Source organism: Eucyclogobius newberryi, unplaced genomic scaffold (assembly GCF_026437365.1).
Source record: "Eucyclogobius newberryi isolate DKJ021-1_F unplaced genomic scaffold, fEucNew1.0.hap1 SCAF_8, whole genome shotgun sequence".
NCBI classification, from domain to species: domain Eukaryota; kingdom Metazoa; phylum Chordata; class Actinopteri; order Gobiiformes; family Gobiidae; genus Eucyclogobius; species Eucyclogobius newberryi.
In genome coordinates, this window is record NW_027316500.1 from 11,914,843 (window position 1) to 11,939,591 (window position 24,749).

At 39.9% G+C, this 24,749-nt stretch overlaps 2 protein-coding genes across 5 annotated transcripts in view; one reads left to right on the forward strand and one right to left on the reverse strand.

Moving 5' to 3' along the window:
* pde10a (phosphodiesterase 10A) overlaps positions 1-24,732 on the forward strand; it is a 94,745-nt gene extending 70,013 nt beyond the window's left edge. For 2 of the 4 annotated variants that reach the window (XM_072436469.1, XM_072436471.1), the window contains exons 3-22: positions 5,621-5,649; positions 6,682-6,802; positions 7,980-8,029; positions 8,642-8,782; positions 9,427-9,576; positions 10,610-10,660; positions 11,565-11,623; positions 11,840-11,891; positions 12,245-12,387; positions 12,584-12,676; positions 13,502-13,688; positions 14,765-14,907; positions 15,631-15,714; positions 15,790-15,940; positions 16,680-16,835; positions 17,986-18,158; positions 19,655-19,766; positions 19,951-20,031; positions 21,562-21,650; positions 22,483-24,732. In XM_072436469.1, the coding sequence (XP_072292570.1) occupies positions 5,621-5,649; positions 6,682-6,802; positions 7,980-8,029; positions 8,642-8,782; positions 9,427-9,576; positions 10,610-10,660; positions 11,565-11,623; positions 11,840-11,891; positions 12,245-12,387; positions 12,584-12,676; positions 13,502-13,688; positions 14,765-14,907; positions 15,631-15,714; positions 15,790-15,940; positions 16,680-16,835; positions 17,986-18,158; positions 19,655-19,766; positions 19,951-20,031; positions 21,562-21,650; positions 22,483-22,597 (2,180 nt within the window). In that variant the 3' untranslated portion in view covers positions 22,598-24,732. Of the gene's footprint in view, positions 1-5,620; positions 5,650-6,649; positions 6,803-7,979; positions 8,030-8,641; positions 8,783-9,426; positions 9,577-10,609; positions 10,661-11,564; positions 11,624-11,839; positions 11,892-12,244; positions 12,388-12,583; positions 12,677-13,501; positions 13,689-14,764; positions 14,908-15,630; positions 15,715-15,789; positions 15,941-16,679; positions 16,836-17,985; positions 18,159-19,654; positions 19,767-19,950; positions 20,032-21,561; positions 21,651-22,482 lie in introns of all 4 variants that reach the window. The other 2 variants (XM_072436468.1, XM_072436470.1) reach the window with 1 other exon arrangement.
* Positions 1-24,749, reverse strand: part of oit3 (oncoprotein induced transcript 3) — a 187,816-nt gene that overhangs the window by 133,496 nt on the left and 29,571 nt on the right. The gene's annotated exons all lie outside the window — the stretch shown is intronic.

Genomic DNA, 24,749 nt, shown 5'->3' on the forward strand with positions numbered 1-24,749 from the left:
GCAGCAGGTCATCCTCTGTGCAGCAGGTCATCCTCTGTGCAGCAGGTCATCCTCTGTATAGCAGGCTGTCCTCTGTATAGCAGGTCATCCTCTGTTTAGCAGGTCATCCTCTGTTTAGCAGGTTGTCCTCTGTGTAGCACGTCATCCTCTGTGTAGCACGTCATCCTCTGTGTAGCACGTCATCCTCTGTGTAGCAGGTCATCCTCTGTGCAGCAGGTCATCCTCTGTATAGCAGGCTGTCCTCTGTGTAGCACGTCATCCTCTGTGTAGCAGGTCATCCTCTGTGTAGCAGGCCATCCTCTGTGCAGCAGGTCATCCTCTTTGCAGCAGGTCATCCTCTTTGTAGCAGGTCATCCTCTGTGTAGTAGTTCATCCTCTGTGTAGCAGGTCATCCTCTGTGTAGCAGGTCATCCTTTTTGTAGCACGTCATCCTCTGTGCAGCAGGTCATCCTCTTTGTAGCAGGTCATCCTCTTTGTAGCACATCGTCCTCTGTGCAGCAGGTCATCCTCTTTGTAGCAGGTCATCCTCTGTGTAGCAGGTCATCCTCTTTGTAGCAGGTCATCCTCTTTGTAGCACATCGTCCTCTGTGCAGCAGGTCATCCTCTTTGTAGGAGGCCATCCTCTTTGTAGCACGTCATCCTCTGTGCAGCAGGTCATCCTCTTTGTAGCAGGTCATCCTCTTTGTAGCACATCGTCCTCTGTGCAGCAGGTCATCCTCTTTGTAGGAGGCCATCCTCTTTGTAGTAGTTCATCCTCTGTGTAGCAGGTCATCCTCTGTATAGCAGGTCATCCTCTTTGCAGCAGGTCATCCTCTTTGTAGCACGTCATCCTCTGTGCAGCAGGTCATCCTCTTTGTAGCACGTCATCCTCTGTGCAGCAGGTCATCCTCTTTGTAGCAGGTCATCCTCTTTGTAGCAGGTCATCCTCTTTGTAGCACGTCATCCTCTGTGTAGCAGGTCATCCTCTGTGTAGCACGTCATCCTCTGTGTAGCAGGTCATCCTCTGTGTAGCATGTTGTCCTCTGTATAGCAGGTCATCCTCTGTTTAGCAGGTCATTCTCTTTGCAGCAGGTCATCCTCTTTGTAGCAGGTCATCCTTTTTGTAGCACGTCATCCTCTGTGCAGCAGGTCATCCTCTTTGTAGCAGGTCATCCTCTTTGTAGCACATCGTCCTCTGTGCAGCAGGTCATCCTCTTTGTAGCAGGCCATCCTCTTTGTAGCAGGTCATCCTCTGTGTAGTAGTCCATCCTCTGTGTAGCAGGTCATCCTCTGTATAGCAGGTCATCCTCTTTGCAGCAGGTCATCCTCTTTGTAGCACGTCATCCTCTGTGCAGCAGGTCATCCTCTTTGTAGCACGTCATCCTCTGTGCAGCAGGTCATCCTCTTTGTAGCAGGTCATCCTCTTTGTAGCAGGTCATCTTCTTTGTAGCACGTCATCCTCTGTGTAGCAGGTCATCCTCTGTGTAGCAGGTCATCCTCTGTGTAGCACGTCATCCTCTGTGTAGCAGGTCATCCTCTGTGTAGCATGTTGTCCTCTGTGTAGCATGTTGTCCTCTGTGTAGCAGGTCATCCTCTGTGTAGCATGTTGTCCTCTGTGTAGCAGGTCATCCTCTGTGTAGCATGTTGTCCTCTGTATAGCAGGTTGTCCTCTGTATAGCAGGTTGTCCTCTGTGTAGCAGGTCATCCTCTGTATAGCAGGTCATCCTCTGTTTAGCAGGTTGTCCTCTGTGTAGCAGGTCATCCTCTGTGTAGCATGTTGTCCTCTGTGTAGCAGGTCATCCTCTGTTTAGCAGGTTGTCCTCTGTGTAGCAGGTCATCCTCTGTGTAGCATGTTGTCCTCTGTGTAGCAGGTCATCCTCTGTGTAGCATGTTGTCCTCTGTGTAGCAGGTCATCCTCTGTGTAGCAGGTCATCCTCTGTATAGCAGGTCATCCTCTGTGTAGCATGTTGTCCTCTGTGTAGCAGGTCATCCTCTGTGTAGCATGTTGTCCTCTGTGTAGCAGGTCATCCTCTGTGTAGCATGTTGTCCTCTGTGTAGCAGGTTGTCCTCTGTGAAGTTCTGTTTTTCTAGTTTAACCCTGTTAGATCTGACTGCTGCCTTTGACACTGTTGATCGTAAGATCCTGTTACAACTAGAAGACAGGAAGTATCTTGATAAGATTAATGACTGTGTCACAGGTTAAGGTTATGGTAAGGGTTTATTTTCCCCATAGGGAAAGACCACATGGCATTGACCTGTGGTGCGCCCCAAGGGTCAATCCTGGGACCTCTTCTGTTCAGACTCTACATTAGGTCAGTTAATATGCAGCATTAATGTGCCACAACTATGCAGACTGCACTCAGGTCTATGTCTGACTGACAGCAGGTGAGTATGAACCAGTGGATTCACTCTGTCACTGCATTCACAGATCAGTGTGTGGATAAATTTCTACAGCTCAGGCAAGACTGAAGTGATCGTCTCTCGCCCACAGAAACAAAGACAACATTTATATAACAAAAATGAAATAGATATAAACTTAAAATTATAATTCCTCACCAAGACTTGATCATGTGATAAACCACCATATTTTCAGTGATGGTAACATATGTTCAGCTTAGAAAATGATGTAAAAGTATGTCCATAAATATTACATTACATTACATGACTGCTGACACTTTAGACATTACATGCCTAAAGTGTCAGCAGTTTCTCGCTCTAAAACCTATAAATCAAGATAGGAATCTAGGTGCAATAATGGACAACCACATCAAATCAATGACATCATCTAAAAAACATAGCCAAAATCAAAGCTATAGTGTCTAAACCTTACATGGATGGAGCAGTGGTTGCTGGGATACCCTTTGTGCTAGGCTTGGCCAGGACTACTGTTACTGGAAGATTTTGACCCTGTAGTGCCTGTTGTGGATTATAAGCTCTGCTTGTATAAGTCGCTCCATTGCTTAACACCAAAGGTCCGGCTTCTTGCTGGTGCTTGGAGGCATCTACTCTGACAATGTTCACATCCAGGCTCAAAACAGTTCTGTTTAGCTGTGAATATGACCAAAAAGATTTTATCTGAACTCTTCTCTTTTAAAATACTATATACTTTCTGTATTCATTTTTTAGCATTGTGATTTTAATGCATCGTTCTTGTTCTTGTTTTGTGTACAAATTGTGCTCTACAAATACACTTGCCTTTGCTGTGCAGCAGGTCGTCCTCTGCGCAGCAGGTCTTTGCAGGACGAGCTCGAGGTCACAGTGTATCGAGCGCTGACTCACTGCAGTGGGACGTCCTATGGGAGACAGGGCTGTATCTGTGGCAGGGGATCGATCTGCACCCCTCAGGTGCACGGCGCAGTGGGCCCAGCTGACAGAGGGATTTTTCTACAGTGAGCGGCCTAGCCCCAATGTAATGTTGTGCTCCCAGTCATTTATCACAGTGTCGCATCAGCCCCCCCTTCACCCAGCTCTGCTGACGTGAACGCTGCAGGTGTGACTCCTGAGGCACAAGGCTTTACTGTAGATTCAAAATACAGACACTTATAGGGCACACAAATTCAGACGGATCGAGTTATTTAACCTTTGCTAAAATTCATTATAGTTAAAGCAGTACTTTAGCTTCTAACTATTTTATTTAAAAGTGGCAACTCATTTAGCGTGAAGTGCAGTTGCATGGTCCAATAGTCCACATGTGTGATCATGAACATGTGGCCTGCAGCACACACAATGTGTACAAAGTTTATATAGATCTCGAATGGAAATAAATACCATCAGGAATAATGTACCTGACCCAATGTTTTCACAAGTGTGTGACTGTGTGCGTCTGTGTGCTGGACATGCTGTGCACTGAGCAGCTGGTGAAGCTGAGATCATGTTCTGTCTTTTATGAATGATTATTCCTTTGAACTTGTAGCACTGCCATGTTCAGGTTGGTAAGCTTTGTAAATCGTTTTTTAAAAATATGTATATATTATATGTAAATATTTATTGGTAAGATGGTTATTGATTGTTGATTAAAAGTTTTGTTTGTAAGAAATGAGATAGTACTAACTTTACAGCACAGAAACACTTTGTTAGCAGCATTTATAACAAAAGTAGTATTCATATACTTTAACATACAACTGGTCAGTAATTGAATATGTTTGATATGTTTCAAAATGAATTGTATAAGTGAGGTTATTTCAGTGCATTGACAACTACGGTACCTTTAGGTGTTTGATTGTATTTGATTCAGGGTTAGTTTTAATGGCGTATAGAACATTTCATCCCTCTTCTCCAGTGTTTACAGAAAGCACAACTCTGTTAATATGGGATGACATCAGAGCGTAGCGCTGGTCAATGTGTTGAAGAATAACTTTGGAGGTGTCACACGCACAACTCGCCAACTTCCCCCCATTAACAGTACAGCTTCAAAAAGTTTATCAGTCTGTTCATTTATGATTCCTGATGTATGCACAGTACAATGGGTGCAATGCTGGAACCACATGTGCAAAGGTAAAGTGTTATTTACTGGAATTCATTCAACTAGGTTATTCATTCACTAGAAATAGAGCTATTATGACTAAATATTATTGAAAGAATTACCTCGTTCAATGTTTTCAATGGCCTTTCTTGGTCGCCTTTTGGCAAAATATCTAACCATTAACTCAACAAGTTGGACAATAATAGGCCTCATTTCTGTTGTGTATTTGCTCCATTCAGATGGTACAAAAACAGATTTTTCTGATTCTTCTAGGACATATAGAGCAAAAACTTATCTTCAGTTTTATTAAATTAAGATACATTTGGTGTTCGGCATGTTTTTAGTATGAACTTTAAATGTTCATTGTGCCAGTTTTGCTCATGGGAATTGACTATTATTGCTCTCACAGTTTAATTGTAAAGAAAATGGTGTGTTTTCTGAAGCTTCTCTCGCCTTCTCTCTGTCCTTCTGATTGACGTCACGCCTGGCCAGGGGTTGACTCCAAAATAGCTCTCGCGGCTAAGTTAGGAAACTCATCGCATACTGGAGGAATGTTTAGAACAACAAACATCGTAGCTGGCCGTAATCTCCTTTCTCTTCCCATGTTTGAGGAGCGCAGCGAAACACTATCAAGTCAGCTTTCACTTTTCTCAAAATCTTCCAGGCGTTTTCATGGTTTAATCACATGAAAAGTTATCAAAGGGATCTGAGCACTCACTGTTCTCGCGCGCTGCTGACCCGCGCGTAATGAAGTCATTTGAATGCATGTATTTTCGACTCTCCTCTAGTCTCCTTTAAACTGTTATGATTGGCCCAAAACTCAGTATTATCACATACTTCCAAATGTTCATCCAAAGACAATAACCATATGTCAACTGTCTGTCCAACGGCACAAAATCTCAAGGGGAATTTACACGGGCCACAAAACGTTGCACTTGTCAAGCTTAATTAATGCCAGGACAAATTAGCCTTTTAAAGACGCATCATTTACCGGCACCTGAAGTGACTGGTGAGAAAAAATGAGGCGCACATGTGGTTTTGCTTAAGCTTTTGCACTCACTGGACTGACACTGCCGTTGATGTTTACAGAACTTGGGATTCATGTTTAGCATTCTGTGGAAATCTATTTCAATTATACCTCTTTACAATGGTGAATTTTGTGTTTTTTTATCTCTGCAGATGCCACGTCATCAAAAGAAGTCAGCAGGGTAGGTTTATGATGTTTATTTATTTGATATGATTGTTATTTTGAGAGTGAACTGGCTGTAGTGCATGTCCAGTCCAGTCCGAGCCCATCCTGTTATTTTGTCCCCTGAGTAAGACAAAATAAGAAGCAAAATATATGTTAAATTTTCCTAAAGACAAAAATCCAAGGCAGACTGTCAGTTTAAAACATGTCAAAGCCTTTATTACAGCATGACTATTAACATAAACTTGTGTGCCTGCGACCTTAACAATCAAGCCTCTTCAAAAAGACCATTTTTAAAGGGACACTGTATTGTTTTTTTATACATAGACTGCAGAGAACAAAAGAAAACAATCCAACATATCATTGAAAAACACAGATTTTGTTTGGTTTGGGCCTATTGATCCCCTACTGTACAGTCACAGACCCATGAGTTCACACCTCTGTCATTTTCACACTTTAAATCCCCGAGGGCTGCAGTGTGTCTGTTGTCCCGAGACCCATGACCCTGTGCTTCAGTCTGTGTACGTCACAGCGGATGTGAGGACAGGACGTCCTATGGGAGACTCTTTCTAGTGCACCCCCCCGCCCCTCCTGTCCCGCGCCCTCGTCTCCACAGGTGCATAAATAGACGGGGCCACTTCTTATATAACATTTCAGGCTGCATCAGAACAGCAGGGCCTGACAGAGCCTAATCAGAGCAGCAGAGGAGGGAGCGCACTCCGCTAAAATGCCCCATTGAAACATATGTGGTGGAGAGCGATGAATGGGACGAGTTTGTGAATGACAGAGAGCTCATGTGCCCGGGAGCTTTTACAAATGACTTTTATATTAGGGATAATACAAAACCAAATATTTGTATATGAGTTGTGTACAGATCCCATTCTATCAACCGTGTAAGGGAAAAAAAAGCCTGTACTTAAATGATCTTTGAAGAATAGTCCAGCTCGGGCACTGTCAACCAACGCTAAACTTTTTATCTACCAAAACTAGCACTGTCCTGCATCCCTGTCCTAGTGGAGTTGTAATGTGGTGTGTGTCCTGTGTCCAGCAGTACCAGGACACCAACATGCAGGGCGTGGTGTACGAGCTCAACAGTTACATGGAGCAGCGCCTCGACACGGGGGGAGACAACAAACTCCTGCTGTACGAGCTGTGCGACATCATCAAAACTGGTAAACGTCATTCAACCACACAGCAATAAGACTATGAGTATGTTAGGCAGCGAGTGAGTTTTTGGAGTGACTGACCCTCTTGGCACTTTTCTGTATGCACTTTATTATTGAGTGAACTCACGCAATTTTATGATTGTTTGTGTGCACTTTGTGTCAATGGCGATATGGTCGGATTATGGAAATACTTACGTTTTGAGAGCTCTTTTAGGACTATATCTCGCTCACTTTTAGTCACTTAATCAATACAAATGTCTTAAGTCAACCACGAATTTCTTTGGTTGATTATAGCCCTAGTAATTATTTATTTATTTACAAAACATTTGAAAGCTGTTCAGACGTGAAAGTTTTGTAAAAGGGAACAAAATGTCTTGCAGGAAAGTTGTTATTATCTATTATCATCAGAAGTTGTCCAACAAAGTCACAATGGTGAACTGTTAACAGGTCGAGGAGTGAATGCTGAACTAACTTATGAGACATATGTTAGTTTGCATTACATGTTAGTAGAACTGTGGGTGACTAAAGAAATTCTTGCTCGACAAAAAACTTGCCCTGTCAATCAACGAATCGACTAAAAGTGACAGAGCACGAAACTGGTCGAAAGGTCTTAAAACTTTTCAGTAACTCTCTGATCCGAACATGTATCTGACCCAAACTGCATTCTCACGCTTATCACACAGAATTGTATGGAACAACTACAATTTATAGAGAAAGGTACCAAGAAACTGTATTTATATGTAAAAAGGAAGATCAAACTCATAATTCACTCTCCAATCTTCAGCTAAATCACTGCATACTTCTCCTGTTTGCAGCTCTACAGTTTAGACTGACTACACATCAGTCCTCATAGCTAATAACATAGCTAACAACATACTTGGCACATTAGAGAGCTGGTGGTCATAATGTTATGGCTGATTGTTGCACCTTTGAACAGACATTCAGATGACATGACCTGAATCTGAGTGAAATTAGACTGGAGAGGAGTGGGAATGGGACAGGGATGTCAAAGCCACTGTGCCCTTGTTGTTTCTGTATGTGGGACAGTGTTAATAGACGGTTATCAGATTTGGAGGCACACAATGTCCAACGGCTCAATAAAAATGTTAAAAGCATCAGCCAGATTCAAGTCAAAATGATAAGCACAGGGGTCATTTCTCACATCTGACTATTTCTCCAACAGCAACGAAAGCTGATGGATTTGCACTTTATTTCTTGGGAGAATGCAACAATGTAAGTAAAGAAACCTTCTTGTTTTTAGTCCAGCCACCTTTTTGTGATCAGCAGAGTCCACATTAAAGGAATAATAGAGGATTTTTGGCACGCAATCTGAGTCTCATTTCAGCGTGGCGTAGACAGCAGAGTAGTCCAAAAAAATCCTGTTATAATGGTTTTGTTATTATGCAACTGCTCTGTGTGCACTGGAAAAGAAGTGCTTGAAATAAGTCATATTAATCTTGTTTTCGGTGTGTTTTGACCTTAAAGTAAGATTGCCAATGTGAAGCATCAAATATTGTCACTTACTTCTACTACACTTGGAATATTTTTTTTTAAAACACAATTTTATGACAAATCTTATTTCAAGAATGTCAAAATATACAAGATAAATACAATTGAATTTGATAACTTTTTAACTTATAGTCTTATTTAAGATTGTAAATGTTTCCAGTGTGCCTTTTGTGTGTGATCATTCTTCTTCAATTGATCTTTAAAGCTGAGGTATCCACATATAGTAAAAGAAGTCCTTAGTGACCTACATTGAATTAAAAAGCATTATTTTGATTGCAAACTCAGATTAAAGAGTCTGATACGTTCTCATGTTTCTCATTTCTGTGCTACTTGCAGAGTTTATGTTTATTCGCTCCAACGGGGGCCAAAGATGGTCCTCCCACCCTCATTCCTTCCGGCCCCATCGTGTTTGGGACAACCATAGCCGCTCATGTTGCCAAGACTCGTAAAACACTGCTGGTAGAGGACATCAAGGGGGTACGGCAACTTTCTCAGCACCACAGGCGTTCACACTGGATAAAGATATAGATGAAACAATAAAATCCTATATGCAATTGTTAGTAATGGAAGAAGAAACTATGCTGTTCATTTGGTAGTTATTTTCAACGATTCAAATCCCAATTAAACGTATGATTTTGTCTTGGGCTGAACGATTTTGTCAAAATATCTACTTGCGATACTGTTTCAATTGTAGTATTCTGTTTAAAGGTCACTGTGTAAACACGTCCAGGACTATGAACATTTGAGAAAAGATTGAAATGTCTTTCAGAACACGTTTGTAGAGGTCTAAACTACAGGATTAGCAGCTTTTACACACACTAAGGCAAGAGATTTAGTTGTTTGCACAGGAAATTATGCTAAATAATTGCCGTCTTCAGATTTGGTAATTGTGACTGATCAAAATGCGATTTCGATTCGATTGCAATTTATCTTTCAGGTCAAATTTTGTCAATTTATTATTTAAACCTGGACAAGATTGGTTATTTTAGACATATACACAACTTCTTGAATGATCAAAATAGTACGTGTCATTTCTTTTGCCCATTAAAAACAACAACCAGATGAAACTTGGAATAAAACGTTTTAAAATCAGTGCTCACTCGCCCCTTTGTGTGTTTCAGGACGAGCGCTTCCCCGACGGCACAGGACAGGACTCAGGGATCCACTCTGTCCTGTGTCTGCCCATCCTCACTGCCATCGGAGACCTGATCGCCATCCTGGAGCTGAACCGGCTACGAGGCAGGGAGCCGTTCAACCTCAGCCACCAAGAGGTCAGTGAGCCGCCCAGACAGAGTGAGCCGCCATTTCATTCAGCCTTTTGTCTTTGTAAAGTGCAGCACAACTGGTCACAGCCACCTCAGACTCTCCTGAAGATGTACGAAATGAATTCACTCTCATCATTAGGAATCTCAATAATGCTTGGCTTTGGATACATAAGTTAAATGGTTAAATGAGAACAAAACAATACAGAAAAAGAAGACATGATTGACCTTTTACATTGGTCGGGGAGATATTGACAAAAATGAATATGGATATTCAGACAATATTTACGCAGTGCATCTGGATTGTGCTAAAACATTTCAGTAAATGTGTGGGTTGAATGTGAATGGACCAGAAAATCAACCAGAAAAGGGCAGAAATAGCATTTTATATCCTTTTTTAAAGATTACACTAGATGTTTCTGTTATTTTTTTGTTAAATGGTTTTAATTATATACAATATACTCAATTTTCCAATTTTGTATATCTCCAAAACAACAATTATACATTTTTCGTTATATCTCCCACCTCATACACCAACATTAATGACTATTGAGAAGCAGCACACTGTGATATATTAGACAGTAAGTTACTAGAGCCATTACATATGTAAGTATAAATATTTTAGCGTGTTCAGCTAAAAACAAATGATAAAATCCATAAATACGGGTACAAGATATTGTTAGAGGATGCATTAGTGTCGTCTCATGGGCGGAGAATTATGATCCAGAGGAACTCAAGTTAATAACTCTTTAATGGAATCAACTGAAGCCAAAATTGTGACTAGACAACTGGGTCAGAGAAATTCTAGAATTGTATACCTATATTTGTTTTGTTTCTGGTCTGCAATGATTAGGATTGATCAAAGAAAATGTAATAGTACGGTAAACTGGCAGTTCAATGAAACTCAGAGTTCTCTAAAATGCTTCATAGGTGTTTTCTGGTTCTGAATGAAACAGAATATACAGTACGGATAAATAAAGTTGCATTTGACATCACACAACAGATGCATGAATGACTCTTCATTACTTCTTACTCTCTCCAGGTTGCAACAGCTAATCTTGCCTGGGCCTCTGTTGCCATTCATCAAGTACAGGTGAGACACAGCTCTGCATCGCTCTGCAACAGTCACACTCTCACGTCTGACGAGCTCAAACATCCACATCTTATTTTCATCCGCAGTGACTTTGTTTGTACTGGTTCTGCTGGTGTTTTGTTAAGGGTAAATCCACTGTGTACAGTTACTGGGTCATCACCGGGCCCAGTCCAATCAACCGAGCCATAGGTTGAACAAACACGTCCCAGAGGATGTCATTACTGCCCCGCGCTGTTCTCATGTGTACCATAACAGCTCAGAGACTCCTGTCCCACTGCAGCGCGCCCACAGTGGACCTCTGAACTTATGAGAGGGACCGAGAAGTCTGAGGCGGCAAAACACGCTCCAGCCAGGGACAAACGAAGCATGAGCTCAACTAGTTGGCTGGGTATAGACTCAGGATGGGGGCTCCGGAACGTCTCAGGTGATCAGCCCAACCCTCCATTCCTTTAGATGGTGTTAAGGTGAAGACATTAGAGACATGGGGCGGGAGGGCGGGGTCGAGAGAGCAGAGACAACCAGAGATGCTGGTAATTAGAGGTGTGGTTAAAGAGGGGAGGAGGAGAAGGAGTAGGAGGTTGAGGCGTGGTCCACCTCCTGAACCTCAGCCAATGATTTACAATGGTTAACTATATGTATGGCGTAACTGACCCATTTATTCTGTTTTTGAGCGTATTGTCACTTATATATTCTGTGTGCAAAGTTGTTAATTGAGTTGGGGTGCATTTTGGGTAATATATGGTTTTGAGAGCTCTTCCAGTTTTGCGAGCTCTCCTAGCACCACGCCTCGCTCACCTGTCGCACCTGTCATTATCAGTGCAAACGACAGGGTTTTAGTCGAGCAGGAATTTCTTACGTGGACAACAGTCCTACTCATTTTGTAACCGTTTGACCTTGTTCCCAGGTATGCAGAGGCCTCGCCAAACAGACGGAGCTCAATGACTTTCTACTCGATGTGTCAAAGTAAGAGTCTGTTTACTCAACCCTTGTAAAAAAAAAAAATTAAAAAGGTATTATTTTCTATTAATATAAAAAGTGTTTTAACCATTTGTAATTTTTTGTTGTTGTTGAAGAAAATAGCTTATTTTAGGAAACGTAGCATCATGTCCTGAATGTGTACATCATCTGGGCTTGCCATTTGTCAGACATTTCAATGCACCATTTCTTCTTTTCGCACAGAACATACTTTGATAACATTGTGGCAATAGATTCTCTACTTGAACATATTATGGTGAGTGTGATTCCCGCAAGTTTGTATTCATTCACATCGTCTCCAGAGCTGCATAGTTTGTCAACGGAACGCTAAAATATTACAACCCAAATGTGTGAAACGTGTCGAACTCTTCATCGTTTATGTGTACTTCTTTGTGATTGAGTGCCACCCGTGGGTCATTCAAGCCATTTGGGTCAAGTGAACTCAGATGACCTGTAGTTTAACTGTGTTTGTTCATGTTTACATGGCTCATTCACTACATAGATTGGGTTAATGTAGGTGCTACTAAAATATGTCCTGTTTTGGATTTTTCTGTATAACAACACGTACAGTTTACATGTTAGTATTACAAGTATTTCATCTCTCTTCAGATATATGCAAAAAACCTGGTAAACGCGGACAGGTGCGCACTCTTCCAGGTCGACCACAACAACAAAGAACTGTACTCTGACCTGTTTGACATCGGGGAGGAGAAAGAAGGAAAACCTGTCTTTAGGAAAACCAAAGAAATTAGGTATGAAACTATGCTGCAATTTTTGGAGCACTAGAACACAAACAACAAAATATCTGTGTAAAAGCTGCTAACGCTGTTGTTTAGATCTGTAAAATAAATATTAACTTTGAACAGGATCCTATTATTGAAAACATACATTGCATTACTTGACAGAAAAGTTGCACCAAATAAAACTTTACTGTGTTGTCTCTTACAGGTTTTCTATAGAGAAAGGAATAGCCGGTCAAGTAGCTCGGACAGGGGAGGTTTTAAATATCGCAGATGCCTATGCAGATCCAAGGTTTAACCGGTAAACACCCAATTGCATCTGAATCGGCCGGTTATTGATCATATTATTCTACAGTTGTATGCAAATGTGTAACAATAACACATTATATTTACTCGGTGATGCTCTGAAATATTATGTGATAGAAGCAGTGGTGGGAAAATGACTCAAGTTTGTAAAAGTACAGAAACAAGGGCCAAAAAATCACACAAAAAGCAATATCAAGTAAAATTCTTGAAGTATTTTTTTTTTTTTTTTAATTTACAGATTTTAGGAACTATTAAAGTGTCAAATATAATGATTTGGATTTTAATTTTTTAATTTTTTTAGATTTTTGATCAAAGGAAGCAACTGAATGGAAAACAAATGTATATATTTTTTCTTTAACTCAAAACCTTTAGGCAGGTTGTTGCCATGGCCATTTCATTCAGACTCAATTCAGTTAAAAAAAGTTGTTAAGTAAAAATGTCTAATGGGAAATCTACTGAAGCAAAGTACAGACTCCTAACAATGTGCAGTACTTTTACTTTTGAGTTACTATCCACCACTGGACAGAAACTGACTTGTCGTAGCAGCTCTTTAACATAATTAAAGGTACATTATGTAACTTTTCTATTCTGCACCTTGGTCTCGTGGCATCACCTGCTTGTCTCCATGGAGATCGACACATTTAATGCCATTCTGCAAAACACCAACATCTCCATGGAGACATCTTTTCTGGTGCTAGAAAAGCTACATAGTACACATTTTAAGTGCATTTCTAATCAAATACAGATTTTAAACTATTTACAAGAAACGCTTTTGACTCGCAATAAATAACGACATTTGAACGACGTTTTTGTGCTTCAGGGAGGTCGACTTGAAGACTGGCTACACGACGCGTAACATCCTGTGCATGCCCATCGTGAGCCGCGGCACGGTGATCGGCGTGGTGCAGATGGTGAACAAGCTGAGCGGAAGTGCCTTCACTAAAACTGACGAGAACAACTTTAAAATGTTTGCGGTCTTCTGTGCTTTGGCCTTACACTGTGCAAATGTGAGTCTCTGAAGTGGATTAGAAATTAAGGCAAAAACGTTCCTTTTTTGATACGTAGAAAGCGCATGTTCCTGTGATCATGGGTTTAGAGGGAAAAATTAACATTGCAGCTAACAATTCAGAGGTAAATATTCTGTATAGATCTTTTGCATGTTGAAATGTGCTCAAAACTAGGACGATATGGCCAAAAAATATGTTTTCCTCGTACTGATCAAGAACAATTTGATATTTTCTTTTCCAAAACATAGATAGTTTTTTAGTGTGTGATTTAAAACAAAACAATAGTCCAAACTCTGCCCTGAACATGAAAAAAACACCCGGCATAGATAAGACAATACTACCGATAAATCATATTTTTTTTTAATTAAATAAAAAATCTGATTAATTGCTGAAATCTATAAATACCAGCCCTCTATTGTTACATTATTCGTCGTGATTAAACGTCTGACAAATGCACTAATGATGCATCGACTGAAACAACCATTTTGTCCTTTTTAGCTGCATCACACATGTTTTAAAGCAAATGTTTTCCCTATATACCATCCGAGACTTAATGAAAACATGAAAACGTGTACAATTACCAGTTGAAAAGAGTCCTAATTTGAAAATACTTGCATGAGAGCCAACAACCTCAGCATCATTAACATTTTACATAGACCAAACTGAACCTGAAATGTGACAATAATTACATCCCATGTTACAGAGTTGTACCATGAAGGAATTTGGCCTGTGTTTCCAAATCTTTCCTCTCTGTGGGACTTTAATCACCATCTTGTGCGACAAACCTACGTAGAAACACGTCACGGCTGCTTTTAAAATTGATGAGGGGTGTTAATATTTTAGGACAGTCTACATCCAACCACTGATGGGATTTATTGTATGTTTGGCCGTAGTTTTACATCTCCAGGAAACACTCTCTGCTCTGGATCTGCCGTCAAACCCAAAAGTGCAAAACCCTTTTAGTTTGAGGACACGAGAAGATGAAGAGACAGTTAACATGTCGCAGTTTTGAAGAGAAAGTAGGTGTTTGAGTTGATGATAATGTAAACTCCGCTTCTCTTATTCTGTTTTTGTAGATGTACCACAGAATCCGTCATTCTGAATGCATCTACAGAGTGACCATGGAGAAGTTGTCTTATCACAGCATCTGCACATCAGAGGAGGCGAAGACCCTCACACAACTCAACCTCCCAGCTCCCATTTATAAAGAAATAGAAACGTGAGCAACATCATTATTTCTATTAGGGTTGTCAAGATTATTCTGTTCTGTTTCCGGACTATAAGTTGCACCGGAGTATAAGTTGCAACAGCCAAAAAATGCATAATAGAGAAGAAAAAAACATATTTAAGTTGCACTGGAGTATGAAATAAGTGTGAAAATAAATAATATCACATATAAGTCGCTCCGGAGTATAAGTATAAATATAAGTATAAGTTGCACCCCGGCCAAAACTATGAAAAAATACGGTAATTTTAATCTCTTTTCCAAACTAAAAGCAAACCTAAATTAAAGTAAACGCGAGACAAAATGAGACAAGATTGTGCACACGTGTATTATTGGAAGATTTTGTGATTTTTCTTTAGTATTTGCTTTTGGCTCGGACAAAAACGTGTGCTAAATGTGTTTGGCGAGATACGAATCTTGAAAAAAGCAGGAACAACAACGTACTAAAACAACAGCAAAAATATGAAATCAACTAATATCGAAGCTATGTATTATGTCAAACGCTCGTCTTGTCTCGTTCTCATGGATCAAAGTTTGTGTCTCTTCTTGCATCTCGCTCCATCTCTTACTGTGAATAAGCTTCTCACAATAATCGTAAGGCTATAATTTGATATATACCTTAAAACACTTTGTAACTGTCTAAAGCCGGACGTCTCCTCTGTTTGCTCACCCCAGATGAGCCGCTCTGCTAATTCAAGACTCTTTCTCCATCTCCAGGTTCCACTTTGATGTCAATCCCTTTGAAGAGATTTGGCCTGCTGTATTCATCTACATGGTTCATAATTCCTGTGGCAAAACGAGGTACCCAATCACTCCTGTGAATCTGCATTATTCCATGTGCACTCTCTAATCTCTTCTTTTGAATTCACCCGTCAGTTTCGAGTTAGAGAAATTGTGTCGGTTCACTATGTCCGTCCGCAAGAACTACCGGCGCGTGCCCTACCACAACTGGAAGCACGCCGTCACGGTAGCACACTGTATGTACGCCATCCTGCAGAAGACGCCGGGGATCTTCACAGAGCTAGAGGTCAGCTCATAACCCACAATACACACCTTACATAAGTCATAAGGCCGCAGTTATTTTGTTACTTGGTTTACGGATTTTTAAATGAACTATATTGTAAAGGCGGGTGAAATATAAATATCATTTCAATTTCAGAAGATTTTTTCTTCCGGGTAAGCACAAAACGCACCACGGGAGGAGGGGGAGGGGAAGAGGGGCGGGGACGCGTGTAACAGTAGATTTAGCGTGTTTTGCATCGGTAGAAATGACACTTCTAAGTCTGCACTCTTAGTCACGGCAAAACGCGCTGGAGAAAATGTGGTTAACGGGTTTGAAATGTGTGTTTGCTCGTAGCAGACAAGGAAACGGGCGCGCGCGCTCTCGCCAGGGCCGCGCACTGGGCGGCGCCGCTCCGTCACAACAATGCTTTCCAAAATAAATTACTCCCGCAGGATTTTGACAAAAAATTGCTTCAGGCGCTCTTATCTTTTGACTTAATACCACTTTTTATATTTCATTTAATGCTATTTTTCGATGTCGGCGGTACTTTATTTTAAAAAAAATGATAATAATTAATTTTCTTTATAGTGTCAAAATGTGAAATCAATAATCTAAGTGCGGCGGATCCGTAAACCAAGTAATGAAATAACTGTGGCCTAAGTGCACTATATGTTTTCTGTTGAAAGAGTCACTTGTTTTCACGGAGATGTTGTTGCTCTGCTGTAAGTGTTCCACAGTTAGATGTCTACTTTTGTGTTTGCAGAAAAAGGGTTTGTTAGTGGCCTGTCTGTGCCATGACCTGGACCATCGCGGGTACAGCAACACGTACCTGCAGAAGTTTGACCATCCTCTGGCCGCTCTGTACTCCACGTCCACCATGGAGCAGCATCACTTCTCACAAACCGTCTCCATTCTGCAGGTAGATCTCAATTATGCGCAGACAACTATGCATTTCCTTTATGTTTTCTTAAGAAACGTTTATATTCGAGGTCAGTGGTTCTCAATGTTTTGTTTCACATTCTGAGGACCCCCCAACTCGGCACAAGGCAAAATAAACTTATTACGATTATATTTGATTGTTTTAATGATATTGATGTCCAAAATCTCCCCCAAAAAATCGTTGTATGATTAAATGTCGTGTTCTTCTTTATCTGAAACCGTTCCAAGTACTCCCTGTTAAGTGCTCGCTGACTTTTTATTTTTATCCAACCATTCTTTGTCCAGCTGGGTCAATTGATGATTAATTCTCATTTACAACGTCAACCTGAAACTACAAGAAGTGCATTTATTCAAATCTGAGAAAATTCCCCCGCAATTTTCCTGAATGCAGAAAACAGGCCTAAGCTTGTATGTTTTAGTGGACATTGCCTTGGTCAGAGGACAGAACCGTGAAGCTGGGGTCAGACGCGGGGCGCTGGGTTTGTTGCACCATCTCTGAGACGGATGTGGATTTGCTGCATTTTTTCTTACACCAGACTTACGTGTCCCAGAATACATGTAATAGTATTTTTCTTTCACCTCTTAACAGTTTGGGGGACCAGAGAGACCAACAATATCAATAGACATAGAAAACTAATTATAAAAGAATAATTGTAAACCAGGCCACAAAATAAGTCATAGTAAGTCTTAAAAACAATGCATTAATTAGCCTTAATAAAGCACAGAGACTTTGTTTAAAATGAACAAATAGCAATATTGAAGTTGATGCACTATAACACAAAAATAAAACTGGTGTAAATAATGCAAGAAAGGTTAAGTAGTTACTAAGCCTGAATCATTCTTACTAATCTAATTATCTTCGTTACCTTTAAAGTCTGTGTGTGCTGCTTATACACACGGCCCAGTGCATCTATCATTACAAACACAAATAACTTGTTGTTAAAAGAATATATGCATAATATGATATGAGAGTATAGTTTTTTATAAGGCGGGAAATACGTTTCACATGCACAAGATCTTTTTAAAATCTCCAGGAAACTGACTGCGACTCAGACCTTTCAACCTTGTTCTAGTCCAAGGCCTCTTAAGTGGAGCTTTTGCTTTTTTATCAATCTCTTTGTTTCTCATAGCTGGAAGGGCACAATATTTTTTCCAACCTGAATTCCAGCGAGTACGAGCAGGTGCTGGAGATCATTCGAAAGGCCATCATCGCCACAGACCTCGCACTTTACTTCAACAATCACCAGCAGCTGTCCGAGCTCCTGACTGTGGGCGCCCTGGACCTCAACAACCACTCACACAGGTCAGACTGTCGCACCCACCGCACAGGAAGCTTTACATTCAGTTAAAAACTCTACAACTACTGTAATATACTGTAATATTTATTATTATATCATATCCGGAGTGAATGTGGGAAAACGGATGGAAATTAGCCCATTACTACAATCCAACGTGTTTACAGCATGTATACTCATTAAGATGCACTGTCCCAACCAAATAAACAAATGTAATAATGCATTTTAAATCTATTTTTATCAAACTCAACTCAAACTTCGCTTTATGCGCCTTTTTTTTGTCTTTTTTATGTATTCACAAATTTAAAGGGGCTGTAGCCGATAAAGTACAGATATATGTTAAGGTCAAGTTTATTTATTTAGCACATTTACTAAACAGCCATCTGTACATGGCAGTTTTGTAAAAGTGGTAAATGAGGCTGTACAATTGTACATTATGGCACAATAATAATAAATAATATAATGTAAAAAGGAGGGTCAAAATGAGACCGCAGTGTGCATTATAGAGAAAAGCCTTTATAAACTTATTGCAGTGAATAATCAGTTAGTTATTCGTTTGTAAGACAGTAAAATTCAGGTCCAGAACACGTTCTTTTTCATATAGAGAGGAGATGCAATGGCTCATATCAGCTAGACACACTACTCCAGAGACCACCGGGCGTCAGGACGCTGTTGTCACTTCCTGAGCGACGTGCCAGGTCCATCAGACTGACCACGGCTCAGGAAGTAACAGCCGCTGATGTGTGACACATCACCGAGGCCGGTGACCGCTCTGAAGACGGCTCATTATGACTTCTTATGTGAAATAGAACTTAAATATTCATCATAGTTTTACATCCGTGAAGAGCAGAGTTTTAAAACAGAATCTCTCTGTGATGTCATCATTATGCGACGTGCCATTGAAAACACACTTCACTCTTAACGGACACAATTTTCTGACAGTTACAAGACAAGACAATGTTCAAGAAAATAAAAGGTGTTATTACGAAATATTTATTGTCAAATCATAACTGTCGTCTCATTTTTATGGATTTTGGGTATGGGTGGGATGGCAACAGTTGTGGAATTACTTCTACCTATTGTCATAGTTGCTGCTCTTGTCCAACCAGGAAGTAACATTATAAACTTTACAAAAATTGACAAGCTGGGGACAACTAGGTAAAGTGTTAAGTAAAATCTGAAATATAATCATGTTTTAGTGAAATATGTATTCTAACTTGTCTTAAATATGTGTATTCTTCGTGCTCGTGTTTGTAGGCCACTGCTTTGTCCTCTTTTAAACACAGATTATTTCAGGGCTGCACCTGGCTTTGCCCTGGTTCAGTCCAATTTTACATTTCATGTGAATATTTGTAATATACAAGTTTGATCATCACATGGTTTCCTACCAGGCAATCCAAGGCCACATATGTGAATGTAGTTTTGTTCAAAGTTGTTTGGCTGCAGCGTCACACACAAACCTGGTTCACCACATGGATTAAAGAAGTTTTTGCTCTCGCTGCAGGGACCGTGTGATTGGTCTGATGATGACAGCATGTGACCTGTGCTCAGTTACCAAGCAATGGCAAATCACACGACTCACCGCCAACGACATCTATGCAGAGTTCTGGGCCGAGGTACACTGGGAGACTGTTGCAGCTCAAATACTATTAGCGTCATGCTCATGCCTCTAGTGATACGGTTAAACCTCCATTATTACTTGTTCAGGCTAGAACTGCCAAATATAAATGAAAAGTGAGCTTCTTGAGCTAAAGGTAGATTGAATTTTATGTTTCAAAATCTTCTTCTGTTTTGCCACAGGGAGATGAAATGAAGAAGATTGGGATCCAGCCGATACCCATGATGGACAGAGACAAGAAGGATGAGATTCCCCAGGGCCAAGTAAGTGCAACATACAACATACAAGCAGGTGTAGAGCAGGAAATAACCATGCATCAGCTCACAACTAGGCCTGGGGCGGTGCTGAAACGTCACAATTAGCAATGCGATAATATTACGATCATTAAAATAGCTAATGTTTGTATGTCACACTGAATCACCAAAGCTTTTCTGATTCTATAATAGAAGTTCCATGATTAAACAACTTGTATATTATTGTACTGTGGTTATAAGTGAAAACAACAACAATCGAGACAAGAACATCAGGAATAAATATAATTTTCTGCAGAATCTGGTGATTATCTTTGTTGGCGATTATCACGATTATGCAAAATATACAATAAATGATTATAGTCTAGCTTCTTTATTATTGTTTATTGTCCTATCCCTACTCGTGACCCCCACAGCAGAATGGCGTGACGTTGACAGTGATAATAATATCAAGTGTCAAAACATGTTGATTCATGTTTAATGTTGTTCATTTCACTCCTTATTTTGTTATTGGACTAATTTCTCAATAATATACAGTTTTAAATCAGATAATGGATTAAATACAGTGTAATACCTCACAGGTTCACAGCAAAAAATTATAAACAACGATTATGAAAACAACTTGCAACTAAGCATCACAAAACTGTTTAAATCAATAAAAAAAAATTAAAATGTGTTTTACAAAAAAATTATTAAAAAATTGTGTTATTTCTAAGAACTTTTGATCTTATTTTTTGAGTAAAATAGATAATAATCTGACAAAAATCATCTAATTTTAGGCGCCATGGTATTATGTTGTAGGCAAGATTTATGTTTATTTTTATGTAAACGCTACTCAAATCTTAGTAAAATATATGTAATTCTATTTTTTCCCATTTTTACAAACTACACATTTTTTGTCGTGATTGGTTCACAAAAGGAGTGTCACTCATCGCCTTCAGACCCTATCATTTGTACAAACCTGTAGAAACTTGAATTCAGTCATAGACAGCTTAACAATAATACACTATAACATTACATGGCACAATGTACAATAATAGGAAATTGCATTTGGCCAGTTATTGATGATTTTGTTCATTATTGCAGGGACATCACACAAAGGAGCCACAGTTCTATAGTAATAATAATTGTGACAGATTTTTTAATACATTTCTTTTTCATAACCTGGAGATGGGACACTGAATACTCAAAATAGTGTGATATAAAAATCCCCCAAAACACCTTATTTTATCCAAGCCTTTCTCATGATCCGGCGCATGTAAATAAAACAACCCAGAACCACGTGTCTTTTTATGCATGTGCTTCTGGGTTGTTTCATTTTTAACTCATATTTTGATCTCATATTCTAGCCATATTTTGTTAGGTTCCGTGTCATTTTAAGAGTAGTGTTAATCAGGAATTGTGCACGTTTGATCACTACTTATTGTCATTGAAACATAATGTAAAAAACAAAAAAACATCAGAAAACAATTATTAATTCATTTTTTTATAAATCTACATATATTTTTAAATTCTTATTTTTTCTTACATTTCTTCTTCTAGGTGGGTTTTTACAATGCAGTTGCAATCCCATGTTACACGACGTTAGCAGAGCTGTTTCCCCCGTCCACCCTTCTTCTCAAAGCCTGCAAGTGAGTATTATTTGAATTATTGTTGTAAGGAATAAATGTCTGTTTGTTATATAACACGATGCAAAGGTTTTTTTTGAGCTGGCCTTGAGTGAGCAGCAGCAGCTAATGACCCGACTGATTTGATCTGATTGACAGAAGAGGCACATGCCAAAAATCCCTCCAAACACAAACAAAACAGACATGCCACTGTATTCTAATCCAATAAAAATACCAAAGGAGGCACAGAAATCAGTGTTATCATCTATAGACAGACATTTGGACCGCTCTACTCTTGATGACCAATTTTTGTATTCCTCCTGTGAACACATTATTAATCATGTTTGATCAAATCTGGGCCGTATCTATTTGAACAAATTCATAACAATTTCAGTTATTTCATAGTCCAAAATGTAACTCCATGCTTTATTAGAAAAAAATGAATTGCCACAAAGATGCTCAAACCTATGTGCTATTTATCATATAATATCACAATTATTTCTGTCAATTTAGTTTAGTGATGAGCGATATATTGTGTCCAGTATCGGTATCAGCCGATATTTAAAAACAGCTGTCAATATTTGGCGCAGATATTTTCTTATATTTATCTATTTAATTATTAATATCACATTTTTAAATACTATGGCTGTATGTTTATACAATTGATGCAACAAATTATTGTATATTCCAGATAAATATGCATAAACTTGAAATAGATTTATGGGCTTTGCTATAGATTCAAAGATTTCAAAACCAGTATTGACAAAGATGAGATATCGGTATCGACTCAAAGAATCCCTATCATCCGCATCCCAAATCCAGTTGAGTAAATGGTCCTTTTGCTGTGCGTGTGCAGGGAGAACCTGAGCCAATGGGAGAAGATCGCGAGTGGCGAGGAGGAGGACACAGTGGCGAAGGAGCCCGGCCGGTCGTCTGCTGGAGATTCAGGTCCCGTGAAGGTGGATAACTGACACCCAAAGGACCGCCGCTGTGCCACCAAAGGAGGTTAACCTGGACCCTGCACAGAGCTGTGAAGAGGGCCGGCGTTAGCAGCAGCAGATGACCAAGCTAAATTCAAATTTGACTTTGAAAACACACAGTAACCTCACCAGGCGACGGAGGTGTCCACACTGACCCGGGGGACTGACAGGGCACTTCTGCAGCCCGGGACCCCGTGTGGCGAAAGAGACAGGCTGCGTTTGATCTGTTTTATGTTATTTTATAATTTTTTGTTTTTATTTCAGCTGTTTCTTTTGTGGTCTTGCATTTGAGAGGCCTTAACTCTGAACCTTTTACTGGCTTTTTGTTTGAAACGGTACTGTTTGCCTTCTGTGGTAGGGTTATGGGTCATAGCAGACTACTCCAGGAAGGTATTCCCAGTGACAGACGGAATGTGCGGGAGAAACGCGGTGTGATGCGATGCCACCTTGTTGAAAAAGGTGAACGTAAGAATGTTTTTGTTACTTTTGAGCAGAAATCCTTTGCAGTACTTGAATAAAGACACACACACTCTTGAAAGCACTCACAGCCTATTTTTACAGAACATGGGGAAACCGTGAGCGCCGTAAGATAATGTTAGTACTTGTGAACACAGTCACAAGAGAGTCACAATGTGCGGCCCCGAAGCAGTCGCCCTTGGCCCCGCTGGCATCTTCAAACCTGCTGTGCTGTAGATCCACGTGTGGTCGGGCAGATTTTACCCAAATTTATGCCAGAGATGAAACACAAGGTAGAAGAACGATGCACAATTAGCTTCTGTTGGGATTTCTGTCAGATTAAAGAACGGCGTATCCGCTCTCATCACATTTTCTGACGCAACTGTTATATATTACATTAATAATTTCACACTACAATCTGGGAGGAGCTGTGCCTTCGTTTCTCTCATTAATCAGTAATCGTTTCTGCCCTCATTAATTAAACAGGACGGACCACACAAGTCGGTTAAGATCTCTGTGCAATAGTCCTTATGATATGCTGATGTATTGTATTTTCAAACAGCACATTTGTTACACGTGAAGGCAAACATTTTCAGGAAAAAAAGTAAAAGCTTCAAACACGTTTTTTGTTGAAGCATTCGTCCACTTTCAACCACTCGTCACTCCTTAAATTCAAAAGAGAAGCCTCTTTGATCCAAGCCTGAAACAACATTTCTAGCTTCCTATTTTCCCATAATGTATCAGCTATTACAGCGAAACTTCACAGACATATTTGAGACTGTGGGACGTATCATGTTGGTGACTATTCAAAAAGAAATGAATCCCACAAGTACGGGATGCATCCAAGATCTTCCAAAAGACTTTTTGCCTAAAACTGTCATTCCAGTGAACGTTGTCCAAGACTGAAATTATCGCCAAAATGATTTGTTTTTGTATCACTGGTACTGTGGCCCTTCCCTTTATGGTGTGAATGTACATCTGACACATGTTTGGTTAAATGCAGATCTGTGGTGTTTTGGCATGTGAGTTAGTAAGCCGTCAGATATGATGCTTACTTTTAGCAACTGCTTCCAGTAAGCTACAACCAAGAGCAACAATTAGCATGCACCTAATATGAAACTGATATATACTTTTGCATATATAATAGGTGTATTCTGTGTACAATCTAGAGTCGTGTTTGTACGGACATAATTGCTCTGACGGGTGCTAAACTGAGTGGCAGTTTCATGCACTTTTGACAGGTGTGTGTGTGTGTGTGTGTGTGTGTGTGTGCGACTGAGCCCCTGCACTCCCCCATCCCCCCAAACCCCCTCGTCCCAACTGAGAACTGAGAACACTGCACTGTCCCCCGACTCCACAGCACCAGTTATATCCCATTGTCTGCACTATGTTTGGCTTATTATCTTTATCCTTAATATTATTGATGATTATAATATTATTGCTATTATTATTATTACTATTGTTATTTTCTTAATTAGAGTTAAATTTAAATTAACTTATATTTTTATACAAAGAAAAATAAAGTTGACCTTTTTGTTTTGTACAAAGTAAACATCAAGATAAACAAAATGGTCTAGACATGTTACAGTTACCCAGAATAACTAAGGAATGTCTAAACTGTAAATGTATGAGCAGTAGCCAAATGAATTTTATTAAATGCATTTAAAATATCAACTTTCTCTGTGTT